The sequence below is a fragment of the Meriones unguiculatus genome, chromosome 6, assembly GCF_030254825.1.
Source record: "Meriones unguiculatus strain TT.TT164.6M chromosome 6, Bangor_MerUng_6.1, whole genome shotgun sequence".
NCBI lineage: Eukaryota > Metazoa > Chordata > Mammalia > Rodentia > Muridae > Meriones > Meriones unguiculatus.
In genome coordinates this window covers 15,977,850-15,994,848 of record NC_083354.1, presented here as the reverse complement: position 1 = coordinate 15,994,848, position 16,999 = coordinate 15,977,850, and the positions used below count along the sequence as shown (strand labels likewise).

Sequence of the window (16,999 nt, the reverse complement as noted above, 5' to 3'; positions counted from 1 at the left end):
GGAGAGATGGCTCAGCGGTTAAGAGCACTGTCTTTTATTCCAGAGGTCCTGAGTTCAGTTCCCAGCAACCACATGGTGGCTCACAACCAGTCTATACTGGGGTCTGAAGCTGTCTTCTGGCCTGCAGATGTGTGTACATGCAGTCAGAGTGCTCATATACATAAAATAGATAAATAAACTTTAAAACAAACAAAAGCCAAACAGCCAAATAGATCCAGAAAGGTCTCAGTTAAAGTGTGGATGTAAACAAGGGTAAGGCTTTAGGGAGCACTCCCTACAAAACTCAGTCAGATAATTTAGGCCCCATTGGGCAAGTATAAGAATAAGAAAAATCTGTTGTTGTGTTTTTTTTTTTTTTTTTTTTTAATATCCCAGCATTCTGAGTGTTGAGGTCAGAGGGAATTCCAGGACAGCCAGGGCTACATAGAGAGACCCTGTCTTGAAAACAAAGCTATTGTTTGGGGCTAGCAAGATGGCTCAGTGGGTAAAAGCACCTGTCACTTAGTTGAACACCCCAGTTCAATCCCAGGGACCCATACAGCGGCAGGGAGAATCAGTTCCTGAAAGTTGTCTGTCCTCTGACGTCCAACTGTGTGCAATGGCAGGCACACCCCACAAATAAAGAAACAAACAAACAAACAAATGCCGTTTAAATTATTTTTATGTTTTGTTTTGCTTTGTTTCCCAGAGTCACGTTATATATTCCAGGTTGACTTCATCCTGCCTCGGCTTTCCTAGTCCTGGCCTTACAGAAGTGTGCGATGGTGCCTGACACGATGTTTGGGGAACCCCCATACTCTCTCACAGCACCCATAGATGTTCAACCCATGCTCACAATAACTTATTTCAGAATTTCTTCTTAATTTTGGCGGAATGCCTCCATGTTTGGATGTGTGAGGATATCAGATCCCCAGGAACTGTAACTATAGACAGCTGTAAACTGCCATGTGGGTGCTTGAATCTGAACCCGGGTCCTTTGGAAGAGCAGTGGTCTTCACCCCTGAGCCATCTCTCCAGCCCTCACTTCAGGGTTTCTGATGGTAGCCCATGGGCTTGCCCAGAAGCAGCTTCCGAAGTGAGGGTCCAGCCCTGTGGCCCCATGCTCCCCCGGCTCTCCCGACCACACAGGGAAGCTCAGCAGCTAGCTGAGAAGTCCACGTTCTGCTGCTTCCTGTCTGTGGGCCGTGATGCTCTGCAGAGACTGAATCCACGGGTCATGTTCGGGTGGGTGGGCTTGAAGAGCCCTCCACAGTGTCTGTGGGTGTACACACAAGTATATGATGGTCAGTGGTCGATGCTGGGCATTGTCCTCAGTGTTGATTTTTCTTTTTAAGATTTATTTATTTTATGTGTAAGAGTGTGTTGCCTGCGTGCACGTAAAGTGCGCTGCGTGTATACCTCCGGAGGGCAGAAAAGGTCACCGCGTCCCCAGAGCTGAGGTTCTGAGGGTTAGGAGCCCCGTGTGTGGGCGCTGGGAACTGTCTTACCCCTTCCGGGCCCCGCAGGCACTGCTCGAGGAGGGTGTCAGAGCCGGCTCCAAGTCAATCAGATTTGACCCCTGGAAAGGAACTCTTCAAAAGCAAAGCTGCCTGAAAGGGCGAAGGTCTGTCGTTATTGGGGCTAGCTGCTTACCGGACAGTAATGACGGCCGTGACTTACAGAGTTGGGCGGCAGCTGCTTCCCACCCGTGCTGGTGGCCCCCTGCAGCCCGCCAGCGTTGGCTTCCTTCCCATTAAATAAATTGGGGTGGAGAGCTTCAGCAACTGTTTATAAAATACTGAAATCCGAACCTGAGTGTGTCAGAAACCCCAAACCAGGCTTCACCACTGTGGCGTCGCGCAGTGGATGAAACGCATGCTTCTGGGTGGAAATTACAGGTCATTTCAAGAGCTGGATCGCTAGCTCTTAACCAGCTATGGGGCTCAGTCCATGATGCAAGAGCAGTAATAGGGGAGGTCAGTGAGCCAGGAGATACTACCGCGTTATTCAAGAAATGGGTCCTCAAGCCATCAGAAGAGGATTTTGTTTGTTTGTTTGGTTGGTTTTTAGGTAGACAAGGGAGACTGGGGTTTGAGGTGTGTTGGTAGAGACTGGCCCAGCAAGCGTGAGGCCCTGGGTTTGATTCCCAAGCTCAGAATGTCCTGAGAATGGTGGTACATACCTGTAACCGCAGCCCTTGGAGGTGAAGGCAGGAAGAGCAGGAGTTCAAGGCTGGTCTCTGCTGTAGAAGACCCTGTCTCAAAAAAATAAGATAAAAATAAAATGAATGACAGCTCAACAGTTAAGAACACATACAGCTTTCACAGAGGGCCCGAGTTGGGTTCACGTTCCCCACGGCAGGAGGCTCCCAACCACACATAAATCCAGCTCTAGGGGCTCTGACACCCTCTTCCGGCCTCCCTGGTCACCTACGCTCTCAAGCACAGAACCACACAGACACCCAGGCATGCTCAAAAATAAAACGTAGAGCTTAAAAAAACCAGACAAAGTAGAAAAGACAAGGGGGCTGGAGAGTACGGAGCAATGGTAGAGTGTTTGCCTCGCAAATGTGGGGCCTGGGTTCACACTCTCGTACTAGAAAAACCACGTAAAGAAGAGTTTACAATCAGAAAGGATTCCATAGCAAAAACAGATAAAACTGGGGAACTGGAAAACATAAACCCTGGCCCCTAGCTATAGCTTATTAATGTGTGCCTTGGCTAAATCTATTTCTTCAAATTAAGTAGGAGACATTACTAGTAGGACATTTGTGCTGGCAAATATATGAACTTGGTACAAGCTAGGAGGCGGGAGACTTAACCGAGAAAATGCTGCCTCCATACTGGCCTGCGGGCAGGCCTACGGTTTGTTTTCTTACCTGAGAACTGATGTGGCTGTAGGAGAGCCCAGCTCACGGTGGGTGATGCCACTGCTGGGCTGGTGGGCCTGGATGCCATATTAAACAAACAAACCCCCCAAATAACCAGGGAGCTGAAGAGATGGCTCAGTAGTTGAGAGCACTGGCTACTCTTTCGGAGGACCAGGGTTCAATTCCCAGCACCCACATGGCAGCTCACACCTGTCTCAAGATCTGACAGCCTCACACAGACACACCTTCTGGCAAAACACCAATGCACATACAATTTAAAAAAATAATTTTAAAATGCAGCCAGGCGCTGTGGTGCCTGCCTGTAATCCCAGCATTCTGGGAGGCAGAGGCAGGCAGATCACTGTGAGTTTCAGGCCAGTGTGGTCTACAGAGCGCGTCCAGGACAGCCAAGGCTAAACAGAGAAACCCGCCTCAGAAAAAAAATAAATAAATACATTTAAAAAGCAAAGCAAAAACAAACAAACAAAACCCTGCACAAACCAGGAAATAGGACTCCTCAGCGGTCCCTGCTTCCTGCCTCTAGGTTCCTACCCTGATTTCCCTCAGGAAGGACTTTTAGATGTGAGATGGAATAAACCCTTCCCTCCCAGCATCTCTGTTTCCGTCATAGGTATATCACCAATGAGGAACTCACCTCCTGTCCATCGTGGTGCAGTAAACACGTTAGGCTTGCTTCATCGGGCTGTTTAATGTACTAAGTCTTCTTCCTTCATTTTGTTTCAAGGCAAATACCCTTCCCCAAGGCAGCACCACGTCCCAAGTCATTAAGGCTCCTGGCTGTAACTGAATGAAAACATCTTATTAGCAGTTCTTATCCAGGAAATAGGAATACTTGGGGTCAGCTGGGACTAAGGAGGAGAAGTCAAGAGAAAGAAGAAAATAATCGTAAGATAAAGAAAAACCTGGTCGGTCAGGGAATCCTGGCTCACGCCTGTTCCATCCCAGCCTGGACCACACACAAGTGAGGTCCAGGTTCCTCTAGGCTACAAAGTGAGAGCCTGTCTCAAAAGGATCCAAACAAAAATGTAGTTTAAATTAAGTTGAAAAGCTTAACGCACCTCATCCTTTTTTTTTTGTAAATTTCAATGATTAGATATTTAGAAAATTTCTGCAGTTCTTCGTTTTATTACCCCAAACAAATTTTCCCTCACCATGAAGTTTTATTCTGAGGTTTAGAAATTGTTCAAACGCATCTAAACTATAAGAAGCAACAGAGCCAAGGGTCCTGCTGATTTACATGGGATTACAACGAAATTGCAAAGCAGATTGACTTTTCTTAAGTTTTAGGCAAGAAGGGCAGGGGTCCTGATGGATTTTCAAAACCACACTCCCCCCTCCCCCCTCCCCAACGCAATCTGGAGGATTCCTGAAACTTGCTAAAGGCAGTCAGTGACAAAAGCTAGATTTCCGTCAGCGGCTTTAATTAAAGTTAGCTTTTAGCCTGTGCCCTCGTCATGTGCCAAAGATTTAGATCGGGATTAGCAAACGCTAATCCACGTGTAAAGGCTCCGTAGGCTCTGTACCCATGTTCGCCCCCTTTAAATGTACATTTCAACTCCTCTGGGTTTATCCTTAATTCATTTCAAGAGCTGCGAACAAATTCCCATCCATGGTGTCTTCTTTCATCTGCCTAACTTTTATGCAGGTAACCCACCGAAGTCTGGCCTCACAACAGCAAGCTCTGGACAGCCCCTGATCTCGTCTCCACTCCCAGGACAGGGATCTTCCTGCGCTTAGTTCTCACGTATTAAAAACTTAATTAACCTGAGGCAGAGTTAAAGCTTCCCCCCCCCAAAAAAAAAAAGCAACTGCTAATTTTAGGGCTCTCTTTGATGATTTTGAAGCCAAGGCTGTAACTGATGGGACCAGGGATGATAAGAAGAGTCTCCAAATGTGGGTGGTAGCTGGGGGTTGGGGCTGCCGCCATAGGATGCCTCCAGGGGCGCTGACAAGCTTCAGAAGTGGGAACTGGACTTCCCTAAACACGGCCTGGGCGGGTGAGCAAAGGCAGGGGGATGGGCGAGGGGCCATCAGGGGAGAAGTCTCCGGCCTTTCCACATCTCTCAACACCATCCCTCCCCCCCACCCCCTCCTCCGTGCAGAATCCTTAACTGGCCCGCAGGAGGGAGAAGGGCCCCGGGGGACTGGCCGCGGCCAGGAGGATTGGCCTTTGTGGCCCGGTGGCCGGCCGTGGCGCGCAGGCCGAGGGGCGGGGGCCTGACCCCCAGGTGCATTGTCCGGCGGGGCCCTCCCCCTGTCCCCAGGGTCGGCCAGGCGATCGCAGCGTGTCCCTCCGCCAGCAGCGCCGACCTCGCCGTGCGGGGCCCAGGGGCCAGATGTAGAAAGTAGTCCGCGGCCGGCCAGGCTGTCCACTGCGCCGCCCTCTGCAGCCTCCCTCCGCCCCGGGCTGGACGCGACGCGCGTGGTCCCCGCGGCCTGGCGCGCGCGCGCGGGGGTCCGTGCGCCTGCAAGCGGCGCGTCGCCTCGCCACGCCGGAGGAGCAGCGGGTTGCAGCGGGAGCCGCGGGTCCAGGAGAGCAGCGGGAGCAGCGGGCGAACGGCCCGGGAGCATGCCCGCGCAGCCCCGCTGAATGGCGCCTCCCGTGCGCCCGGGGATGCCGCCCCTGCTGCTGCTGCTGCTGTTGCTGCTGCTGCCGCCGCTCGGCTCGCTTCCAGGTGGGCGCGCTCCCGGGGCGAGTGTGCGCGACCGTGCGCGGGGAGAGGGCGGGGGACGGGCAGGGATGCCCCGGGTGGTGCCGCCGGCCGGGGTTCCCCCGGGATGCGCGCTCCGAGCGCTCCTCCGCCGAGGCCGAGCCTCCACGGGGCCGCTGTCCACTCGCCCTGGTCACGCCATTGTCCGCGCTGCGGCCAGCCGGGGGCTCCGCGCTGCCTCCCGGGCCGCAGCTGCACGTGGTTTTATTTATATTGTTTCCTGAGTGGCAGCCTCGCCGCGCGGTGGGGCGCAGCAGTTGCGCGCCGTTTTCAGGGTTTGCAGTGGGGTTCCCCCGGGTCTCGGGGTGACCGAGCTGGGAGCCCACCCTCGCCTCGCCAGCTCCAAAGCGAGCAAGGAGATGGGAGGGTAAAATTGCACAGAGACGAGCTTCAAAGTAGTGTAGCCCACTTGTGCCCCGAGAGGCCGGGAGAAAGGTGTCTGAATAGAACTTAACTTCCTGCATGACTTGGGGTCCCGGTTTGAGGTCCCTGAAGCCTCCAGATTAACCTTGCACACACTTGCATAAGTTTATTTATCTCCCTTTCTTCAATCTTGGTTTCTTCCAAGACCGAGAAGTGTAAAGTAAATATTAGGGAAAGGAGGGAATTTGCAGAGAGGGGCTTGAGTTATTTATAAGTTACAAGCACTGATTTTTCTTTCTTTCGGCCCCTTTCCCCCCCTCTGTCTCTCTTTTTTTTCTGGAGGAGTTAGTTTCAGTTAGCAAGAGAAAGGATCAAAGTGGGATGCGGCACCGAACACAATGGGCGTCTTCCGGAGTGGGGCACGCTGCGCGGGGCTGCTGGGGTAGCTGCGCCGGGCAGACCTTGGGGAAGTCTGGAGCCCCAGACTCTGAGGTTTTCAGGATCTGTTTTGATCAGAAACAGAGATAAATCATTGCTGGGTATTTGTAATCAGGGCTTCAAACTGACCAAGAGAAGTGTAAAAAAACAAAAACAAATATTAAAAAAAAAAAAAAAACAAACAAACTCCCACCGAGATTCCTAACTTTGTGTTGGCTCAGATCAACATGCTTTTGCTCTCATGGCAGGAGGCAACGGATGCTTTATTCTGGGGGACCAGGGGCTTGTGTATGCTTGGATAAAGCATTTCCTCTGCTCTGATAAAAATGTGTATTGGTTGATTAAGCAATCTCCTATCCCTATTAGACAGTAAGGACCAATTAGTCACGCATTTTTTTTTCCAACAGTTGGTAGCACTAAAAACGTGAAATAAAGGTTTCCTAATCCGATCACCCACTGAGTACAAGCAGCAAGAGTTACCAACTTTTCAAAGTCTATTGTGTGTCCTTTAAATACCTAGCTGGCTTGGCAGAAATGAAGTAAATGGATTTCTTTTAAGGCGAGGCTGCAGCATCCCTGCTGTAAAAGGGCAGATAGAAAAAAAAATGCAAACTTGTAATTTGTCACAAAAGATAAACGCGCTTCCCAAAGGAGTAGGTGCTGGGTTTCCCAAAAACACTTCAAGAGACAAGGAAATAAACTTGCTTGTTCACAGAGTTGGAGTTTTGCTAATGATTTCTTGTAAAATTAGACTTTTATGACTTAACCCTGTTCAAGATCTTTTTGACAAGCTTGTAAAAGTAGCCAACGGCTTGTGCTAGTGAGTTCTGATGATTTTGGGTCTCTGGCAAGAAACCTGAGAACCAAATTCTTTGAATCTTTTTAGAATGTTTTCAGTTGCTGAAAGGGTTTGTGTTTATTAAGGTCCTTGGAGGTTGACCATTGCGGCTGGAGAAGCTGCCCTCACAAGTATGTGATCTGCAGTTGTGTGCCGCACAACTTTATGCCTATAATTCTGGATATACCTCTCTCTCTCCCTTTTTCTCTGCAGGAGTCTGGAGCTTTAGCGAACTGTTCTTCAAGAAAGAACCACAGGATGTAACTGTCACAAGGAAAGACTCCGTCTTTTTAGATTGCCAGGCTCATGGAGAAGGTCCCATTAAGGTCACGTGGTTGAAAAACGGAGCAAAATTGTCTGAAAACAAGCGGATCCAGGTTCTGTCTAACGGCTCTTTATACATCAGCGAGGTGGAAGGCAGGCGAGGAGAGCATTCGGATGAAGGATTTTACCAGTGCCTGGCAGTAAACAAGTACGGGGCCATCCTTAGTCAGAAGGCTCACCTGACGTTGTCAAGTAAGTGTTCTGAGTTCTACTTGGTGGTTAACGGTTTTCATTTCTAGAAGGTTGACTTATGAATTGACTCAAGAATAGCACTAAAACCTTACATACATTAAGAAGTTTACCAGAGATGGTACCAGCTGGCGCTAACGGAGGCACGCAGAGAAAAAAAAAAACCAAAAAAAACCCATATATGTAAACTTGTGTTGTTGGGAACCAAACTCAAATTAGACTTTGAACATAGTGTCAGAGTAAACCTGACCAGGTGGCCCTATGTAAATTTCCAGTGTTGCTCACTGTAAGAATTACATGAAGAAGTTTGGCCAGTGTAAACGAAGCTGTTGTAAGAGTTTAATCTTTTGGAAGTCACTGAATGAAAACAATCACAAATCTTCCTGCCGTGTGGCTGGCTCTTGAGCGCTAAATCTTTCTTACAGCCCAATCTCTCTCGGACTGTTCTCAGATCACCCATGTTGCTTTTTGATTGCAAGGGAGCGCATTGGTCAGTAACTCTCAAGCCTTTCAAGTATTTCTAGTCTTTTCCAGCTGGGAGGGAAAGAGATTAAGGTCTTTTCTGTATTAGGCCTAATGGAATTGAGCCAGATCTGCTATTTCTCTCTCTCTCTCTCTTTTTCTAACTTTAAAAATTTTTATTTCATGTGTATTTTGCCTGCATGTGTGTCGGTATAAGGACATCAGATCCCCTGGAACTGGAACTGGAGACATTTGTGAGCTGCCGTGTGGGGTTAGGAATTGAACCCGGGTCCTCTGGGAGAGAAGCCAGTGCTCCTAACCGCTGAACCATCTTTCCAGCCCTCACATCAGCCCATTTTTTTCTTCCAGTTGTCATACAGTTTGTTGCCTAAGGATGTCCTTTATATTAACATCAAGGAAGGGAGCCTGCGTGAGCCTGAGAGAGCCCCTGGGTGGCGGGGCCAAGCGGCACCCAGTGAAACGGGACGCTGGAAAGAGTTTTACGGGCCTAGCTGTTAACCTACACGGGGCAGGCTCTGCACTGTATGCACACTCACCCATTGTTCATAAAGCGCACAGCAGGAAGAGCATGTTCTTGAGATAGCCGCAGAACCCTTAGGGAGTGGTCTGTCCAAGGTCTACCCAAGAGGCTTGGGAGGGAGCTTCCGTTTCCCAGGCGACTTCACCTGCGCCTCGCGGGCGTGGCGCCACTGCCCTTGGAGAAGCACTTGACGTGGCTTGTGCGCTGATGATGAGTCTCGGAAAACAACCGCAAGCAGAGAACTATGTTGAAGTCTGTTGAACAAATTAGAGATGCTTCCAAACCCAGCCCCACCCCCGCCCCTGCCAAAGAACATAACCATGAAAAGATAGCTGCTAAACCGCATCCCCAGTACTCACCCACCTCCTGCAGTTTTCCCCTGGCTCTGATCGTTGGCCAGTCTTTCTGTCATTGCTGGTTTCACTGTGCAGTACCACTTTGAGGAGAACGCACTTCAGCTTGATGCTCTGTTCGTTTGAGTCTGGTCGAACATACAGTCTACTCTGGGATTCTTGTATTTCCTTCCATCTTTGCAGATTTGCGGAATCATTTTTCTTTTTTAGTTTTGTCATTTGTGTTGCCTTTGTGGGGAAGTGAGTGGATGGTGGGGAGTGGCTTAAAAGAAACATTTATCTGGACCACACTTATTTCCAGGACCTCCTGAGGAGCCTGACAGAATCCCATAGTTCACCCAGCCTTCTGACTCCATAAATAATGAAACATGCTAGGACCAGGGCTGGGGTTGTGAAGAAGTGTTGGAGCTTCTGTTTTGGCATGAATGAGTGTCTGGGTTCAGTTCCAGCCCCCAAACCAAACCCCAGATAAAGAATCCCAACCAATCATACAAAAAGCTTTTGCCCTTTTGAGCATCTTCACATTTTTGTATCTTTAAAAACTTCATTAACAATACTTAATTAGATATTAATCACTTTGCAAAGTATTGTGGGGAAGCAGAAGACCTAATCTGCGGGTTGCAGATATCAGAACTTTGCATTGAGAAATCAGGTGTGGCACTTACCTGTGATGCCCTCGTGTGGAAAGCGGAGGCGGGAAGATGGTGAGGCGGTTCTAGGCCAGCTTGGACTATGTCATCAAGCCCTGTCTTAGAAATGTTTGTTTACTCCTTGAGCCATCTCACGGGTCCTCACAAACAAACCAAACTTAGACCATCTCTTTGCTTTGGTCGGGGACTGTTAACTGGAATTGTTTCCTCCAGTCACTGTTACGGATTTAAAACAAGACACGTACAGTGGATTTAAACTTAGGTTTCTCGTGAAAAATAAGGTCCCGACGATCCTGGAGTCATACAGTTTTGTTGTTTAAGAAGCAGTATCTTGTGACAGGGGCTCTAATTGCTCTTCCTGTGCACGTGTTATCCAAAGTGAGCAGGAAGAGGGGAGCAGTAAGTGGCATTCTGTTGGGGTGTGTGTGTGTGTGTGTGTGTGTGTGTGTGTGTGTGTTTTAAGATCGTACTTCCACTTACTGGTAACAGCAGGCCACAAATGTGTTCTTTTTGTTTTCTTAGGGATTTTATGAGTGAATGCATCTTTTGGTTTAGTGGCAGTAGCTACCTGTAATCTAAAACTTTCAATCTGCACCACTCTTAACATTTTTTTTAAACACACAGGGCTTAATCTTAGTTTCTGAATTTAGCAGCTAGAAGCAGAAAGTTGCACTCTGGGCCAGAATTCCATTATTCATGTGTAAATTAGGAATGGGCAGGGTTAAAAGGTTAGACGCTGGCCAGGGTGAGGTTTACCCTGTGATAAAGAGCAGATGACCCTCATTCATTGGCCCCAGCTTTCATGTGGCTCTTCTGCAAAGTTGCTTCTTGCCATGAATTGTTCTTGAGGAATGCAGAAATTCGAAAGCGGGCTGGCCGTCCCTTAAGTGGCACGGTGGGACCTTATCTCCCCGCACATCAGCGCAGGGTTCTTCCCCAAGGCCTGGAGGGCTGGCTTTCCGGTTGTTCACCCAAGCACAAAAGAATGCGTCTAGCTCAGTTTTGCTAAGGCATCCCGTTTTAAAAGGAAAACACAGGATTAATATAATATATAGCTATTTTTTTTAAAAAGTGATTCGTTGCATTGACAGCCATTTTATCGTGTTCTTTTTGACATTTTCACGTAATTAGAAATGAGAGGGGAGTGATGTGGGGATCCTTTTTCCTAGTTGCATATAATAGTAATCAGGAAATTCAAGTAGGGTCTATAAATCTAAATATGTTAACTTTTAGTACATCAAAAAAATCTCACCCACCCAAGTGCTAAGTCTTCCTCATAGAAACACTGATGAAAGTATTTTAGGAATACCACGTAACCAGAGATCCTCGCTGATGCCTTCTTGCGTTCTTAATGCTGGCGTAAGATAAACCTCAGAGGAAAGCGTTAGTGCGCCGCCACAGTCTCCTATTTCAACACGTTTAAATTAAGATAAGGGAAGTAAAGGAGGAGGGGCGGGCATTTCTGTGGTGTGTAAAAGTCGGGCCATCAGCAAGGACTGAACAGGAAGCTATCTGTTTGTGCCCTTTCCATAAAGGGCGGAAATCAAAGCCTCTAGATGGGGAGAGAGCACAAATCTGGCCTGTTTTAGGGTTTTCATGCTTTTTTTTTTTTTTTTTTTTTTTTTTAAACTTGGGTAAAGACAAAAAAAAGTAGATGGAAGAACATAGAAATTTCTTACTTTCATAATGCTTTTTTAAAAAGTTTGAGATGAATCTTGGGCTCGGTGAAGTTTCTCGGGCAACTTTTAAATAACAATAATTATCGCCTTTAAAGGACAGCGCTGCCTTTCATGAGTAAATGCTGCTGCCTCCGAGTAGGTGAAGCTTCTTGCATTTTTATTTCGTGAGTGTAGTTTTCTTCCTTAAAGAGTCCATTATCAGTTTTCACCCACAGTCTATTTTGAAATGTAAAGGACATTAAGAACATTTAGAATAATGTTTGAGAAAAGGGGATGGCATCCGGGTGTGGTAGCGCACTCTGGTGATCCCAGCACTCAGGGAGGCAGAGGCAGGCGGATCGCTGTGAGTTCGAGGCCAGCCTCGTCTGCGAAGTCTGTGAAGTGAATCCGGGACAGCCAAGGCTACACAGAGAAACCTTGTCTCAAAAAACCAAGGGGGGGGGAGTTGGGGGAGGTGGCATGGCATCTGAAAAGAGAATAAGAATATGAAAATATAGCTCAGATACTGGGATTTTATTAGAAATCCTGGACCCGAAACTGGTAGAATTTTACCAGGGCGTCTGTCCCCCTTTGCGGTGAGGTTGTGGACTCTGAGGCCAGCCTCTCATCTGTGAGACTCGCAAGCTCTTCCAGTCACCTGCCTCAGCACTAACATGGAACTCCAGGTCGCTGCATTTGGGGACAGTCAAGAGAATGAGACAGGTATTTAGAGAGCCTGACCTGCCCACCGTGTAACATAAAGCTGAGTTACGGCTTCCTGAAGCAGCCTTGGGAGACAGAGTGTGTTTTGCACGGAGACTGTTGGCTGTCCTGGGTTCACGCAGTCAACCTGGTAAAAGCTGCGCATGCCTGGTTCTGCTGGCTCCTCGGGAGGCTCGGCTCTGACCGCTGTCTGCTTCAGGTCAGCTCTCTGCTTCAGGTCAGGGCCCAGATAATCTCTGGGCCAGAGAACCAGTTTTCCCTACGCTGCATGCGACTCACTTCTCGTTTTATACCACTTGTAACACTATCTCCCTCTTCTCAGAGTTGGTGAAAAAAACATTTTTTTTTAAAGCAATGCAGGCTCCAGCAAGGAGGTAGAGTTTTATTTTTCTTGAACACACACACCTATTCACACCACACAAATCCCACCCCCTCACACCACACACACGCACACACACACACCACACAAATGTGTTTTATTTCTGCCCATTTTTAAATGAAATCTTTAAGAGTCCCGCATCTCCACCCCTTTGGTCAGCTGTCTCTGAGGATTCTAGAGAAAGGTCTTCACAGCTAGGGGTTGTTTGTACAGCCCCTGGGGATCTGTGCTCCCGTGTTTACCAGCTGGGTCTGCTGAGGGAGCTCACGGCAATTTAAGAGACTCGTAGTGAACTAATCTTTTAAGCAAGGCTTTGGTTTGACTGCTAATAAATCAAATGCTTTTGAGGTTACCCCTGTGAAAGTCGTATTTTTAACTACAGTTTGGAGACATGATCTTTACCTTACAGCCAGGGTTGCGCTTAGCTAGTAGTAAACTGATGAAGACTTACTTGCAAAACAATCAGCCATGTTGAGTCATGCTTGATCTCTTTTAAAAAAAAAGATACATTTATTTTAATTTTATGTCTATATGTCTATGTGTGAGTGCCAGCCTGGTTCCCATGGATGCTGCCAGATTCCCTGGAGCTGGAGTGTATTCCAGACATCCAGAGCATCTCTTTGTGGATGTGGGAAAATTGAATTCTGGTCCCCTGTAAGAGCAGCAAGCAGCCGGGGTTGCTGGCTCACATCTTTAGCTCCAGCACTTGGGGGAGGCAGAGGCAAGGCGGATGAATAAATGTGAGTTTGAGGCCAGCCTGGTCTACAAAGCCCAGGACAGCCAGGGAGACACCGAGAAACCCTGTCTTTAAAACAAAACAAACAAACAACAACAACAACAAAGAGCAGCAGCAAGCGATCCGAACTGCTGTTTTTGCTTTTTAAATCTCAGATTCTTAGAAACTGCTTTTGATAAACCCTGAAGAGCCAGAATAAAGCAGCCAGAACTCTTAACCAGTCAGCTCTCTCTCCAAACCCTATTGAAGTGATGTAAGCATTTTCTTTTGTGGTACTGCTTTATACCGTGTGTGTGTGTGTGTGTGTGTGTGTCCAAAAGCATGCTTTCTCCTGAAGCTTGCTGGGACAAGGCTGGGCTGGTTGGTCAGTGAGACCCAGGGTTCTGCCTCTCTGGTGCTGGGATTGTAAGTGTGTGTCTCTGTGCCTGGCTTTTTTTTTTTTTTTTTCTTTTGTAGGTTTGGAGATCAAACTCATACTTTCATGCTTGAATGGTGCACACTTTACTGGTTGAGCTCTCTTCCCAGCCCCATGAGGATTGCTTGGGATTAGTCATGTTCTTCTGCAATAATCCTCTAGAGTATAAGCCTTCTTATGGTTTTACATATATATATTTTTTTCAAGACAGGGTTTCTCTGTAGCCTTGGCTGTCCTGGATTCACTTTGTAGACCAGGCTGGCCTTGAACTCACAGAGATCTGCCTGCCTCTGCCTCCCAGAGTTAAAAATTATTACAGTTTTATTTCCTCTTTGTGTGTGTGTATATACGCATATGTGATACCTCATGAGTATAGATGAGTGTAAATGAGTGTAGATGCCTCCTGGGGATTGAACTCGGGTCTTCAAGCTTGGTGACAGGATGTTTTACCTGCTGGCCTTACTGGCATTTGTTTTGGAGTTTTTTTAGTACTCAAATTTAAGTAAAACGGAGGGACATTTCATCTACGCTACCAACAAATCCCAGGCCTCAGTAAAATGTTCGAAAAGGTCTTTTTGGTTGTGGGTACCATTTCTCAGAGTTCCTGAGCACTAGCATGGTTGGCACTCTGAGCCAGATAACTCCTGACTGCGATGCTGTCTGCTGCCTTCCATGATGTGTTCCAGCCTCCCTGGCCTCTTCGTCTTTCCTAGCAGTGATGACGACAGCGAAAACCCAGGCACCCCTGTTTGAGGATCACTGATAGTTCTCTGTCTACCCAAGAGTCTCTTGGGGTGTTCTGCGGTTGTGTGTCACTGACAGGCCACAGAACATGGGCTGGGCAGTCGCTGGTGCCGGGTGAGTGGTAAACCCCAATCTCTTCACGGGGGTCAGCAGTACGGTTCACGGTTGTTCTGAGCAGGAGTCCGGCTTCTGCTCACGAGGGTGCAAGGGAGGCAGCATCTTGAGAGGGCACGGGGTCGAGTGAAGGGGAAGGCACCGGGCTTGACTGGCATTTACTAGCCTGCAAGGAAGTTTGCAGACAAAATCTCAAGTGGTTGTTTTTAAAATATTTGCTTTAGATTACCCTTATTAGGAACAGGAAAGGAATCTGGTAGATTTTAGTCTTCCGTCTTCCTCAAGATGGCAGGTGTGTGTGTGTGTGTGTGTGTGTGTGTGTGTGTGCCTGTGTGTTCATGGGTGTATGCATGCCTGTGGATGCATGTGTTGGTGGCGGCCAGAGGCCAGCATCTGGTGTGTTCTTCGGCTCTTCCCACCTGTTTTTCTGGGATGTGGAGACTCACTGAACCCAAAACTCGTGACTCACTCGTCTGGCTGGCCATGAGCCCGAGATCCTCCCGTTTCTGTCTCCCTGGCTCTGGGTGACCTCGCACTGCCGTGCCTGGCTTTTCCGTGAGTGTGGGGGATCTGAGCTTGGGTCTTCATACGTCCGAGACAGACCCTTTTACCCACTGAGCCACCCTCATAACGGATCCGTTTAAGTCCCCGAGAAGAAAGTTAAAATAGTGTTCAATGGACCATGTTAGACTTCGTTCATGGGAGGGAGGTTTAAAGCCAGATAGAGTTTAGATACGTGTATGTTATTTGTTCATGTTTATTTTTGGGGTGCCAGGGGTTTGACCCGGACCTTCCCCATGGCAGGGATACACTTCTGTGACCTGAGACTTCTCACCAGCTTGACTATGTGTATGAGCGTTCGCCTGCATGCATGTGTGCACAATGTGTGCACGCGGTGCCCTAGGAGGCCGGATGAGGGTGTCAGAGCCTTGGAGCTGTAGGTGTAGGGCGCTGTGAGCCGCCAGGTCCTCTGCTAGGGCAGGAGGTGCTCTTGAGTACCGACCAAGTCGGCTCTCCCGCTCCTATTTCCAGACCCTTGGAAAGTATTACCTGGCTGGGGCGGTTCAGCTTTGGATGGCTGGGCCGCTTTGTCCGCCCACACGAGAACACGGTTTTATAAATGCTAATGGCAGATTGTGGCATGCGTTGACTCAGCATTTTACCTTGCTCTGGTTCGGCGCTTAAAGGTGCAGTTAAGACTTTCTCTTGAGAGCTTTGCTAATGCATTTGTGCAGAAACAGATTATGCCGCCGCCCTCGGTCTCTGTTAATAATGATGAGGTTTAATTTTTCTCAGCTTTCACTCTGAATTAGCGTGAGTCTCTTTGATTGGGTTTAAAGTAATTCAGATTAGAATATTGACCTCAAAGTGGATTTAGAATGGGGGAAAAATGCTTTGATGTTAGCAGTATCATTAAAAAAAAAAAAAGACTTAAAAATAAAGAACTAGAGGCCATAGCTTCTCTTAAGAGATTTTACCAGTTACTGTTTTTAATAAGTAGAATGAACTTTTAAAACTTTTAGAAAGTTGTGTGTGTGTGTGTGTGTATGTGTGCCACAATGCATCTGTGGAGGTCAGAGGACCATTTGCAGGTCATCTCTCTCCTTCCACCATGTGGATCCCAGCCAGAACTCAGGCTGCTAGGCTGGGCAGCCAGTGCATTTTTACCCATTGAATTTTCCTAGAAAGTTACATTCATTTTCTAACTTAGCAATTAAAAAAGAAAACTTCTGATTACAGTCATCACGGCTCGTGTATGTGAAGGCATGTCCATATCATGGCAGAGGTCATAGGACAACTTGCAGGACTTGGTGATCTTGATCCACTATGTAGGTCCTGGGGATTGAACTCAGGTCTTCAGGTTTGGCAGCAAGTGCCTTTACTTACTGTGCCATCTCACCAGCACAGTTAGTAATGTCTAAGTTAATTTTAGTAGAGGAACTACTTTGACTAAAGCTGTGTGATTGCCAAAAGCATTTTTCTTTTTAAAGATTTATTTATTATGTATACAATGTTCTGCCTGCATGTACACCTGCATGCCAGAAGAGGGCACCAGACCTCATTATAGATGGATATGAGCTACCCTGTGGTTGCTGGGAATTGATCTCAGGACCTTCGGAAGAACGGCCAGTGCTCTTATCCTCTGAGTCATCTCTCCAGCCCCGCCAAAAGAGTTTTTGAAGTTATCTGAGTGACAGGATATGACATAAAAAAAATTTTTTTTTAGATTTTTAGTTTTTTGTTTTATGCGTACGAATGTTTTGACTGCATGCGTTCCTTCTTGTGTGGAAATGTGTCTTTTCGTATTCAAATAGTTATTATTAAATCCACACTATAGAAAAGGGAGTGCAGCAGAACTGACACGGAAATTTAAGGTGTTCCTCTTTTACTTTGTGTTTGTGGTGCGTGTGCATATGTGGAGGCCAGTGGTTGGTGCTGGGTGTTTTTGATTATTCTTCAATTTACAAATTGAGACAGGGTTTTCCATTTGA

At 47.6% G+C, this 16,999-nt stretch overlaps 1 protein-coding gene and 1 long non-coding RNA gene across 4 annotated transcripts in view; one reads left to right on the top strand and one right to left on the bottom strand.

Annotated features, from left to right (window-relative positions):
* Positions 1–437: 437 nt before the first annotated feature.
* On the bottom strand, positions 438–5,846 carry LOC110549124 (uncharacterized). 3 transcript variants are annotated; one of them, XR_009592225.1, is made up of 6 exons: positions 5,180–5,846; positions 3,772–3,867; positions 3,504–3,652; positions 2,162–2,233; positions 1,488–1,589; positions 438–1,255 (listed from the first exon to the last, which is right to left on the bottom strand). It is a non-coding gene; the product is annotated as an uncharacterized LOC110549124 (long non-coding RNA). The 3 variants fall into 3 exon arrangements; XR_009592224.1 differs by lacking the exon at positions 3,772–3,867 and having other exon boundaries at positions 442–1,255; positions 5,180–5,842; XR_002476445.2 differs by lacking the exon at positions 3,772–3,867 and having other exon boundaries at positions 442–1,255; positions 3,504–3,646; positions 5,180–5,840.
* The window catches only part of Prtg (protogenin), a 96,433-nt gene continuing 84,844 nt past the window's right edge, over positions 5,411–16,999 (top strand). The window contains exons 1-2 of the mRNA XM_021637973.2: positions 5,411–5,544; positions 7,433–7,735. Coding sequence (XP_021493648.1) covers positions 5,460–5,544; positions 7,433–7,735 — 388 coding nt within the window. The 5' untranslated portion in view covers positions 5,411–5,459. The remainder of the gene's footprint in view (positions 5,545–7,432; positions 7,736–16,999) is intronic.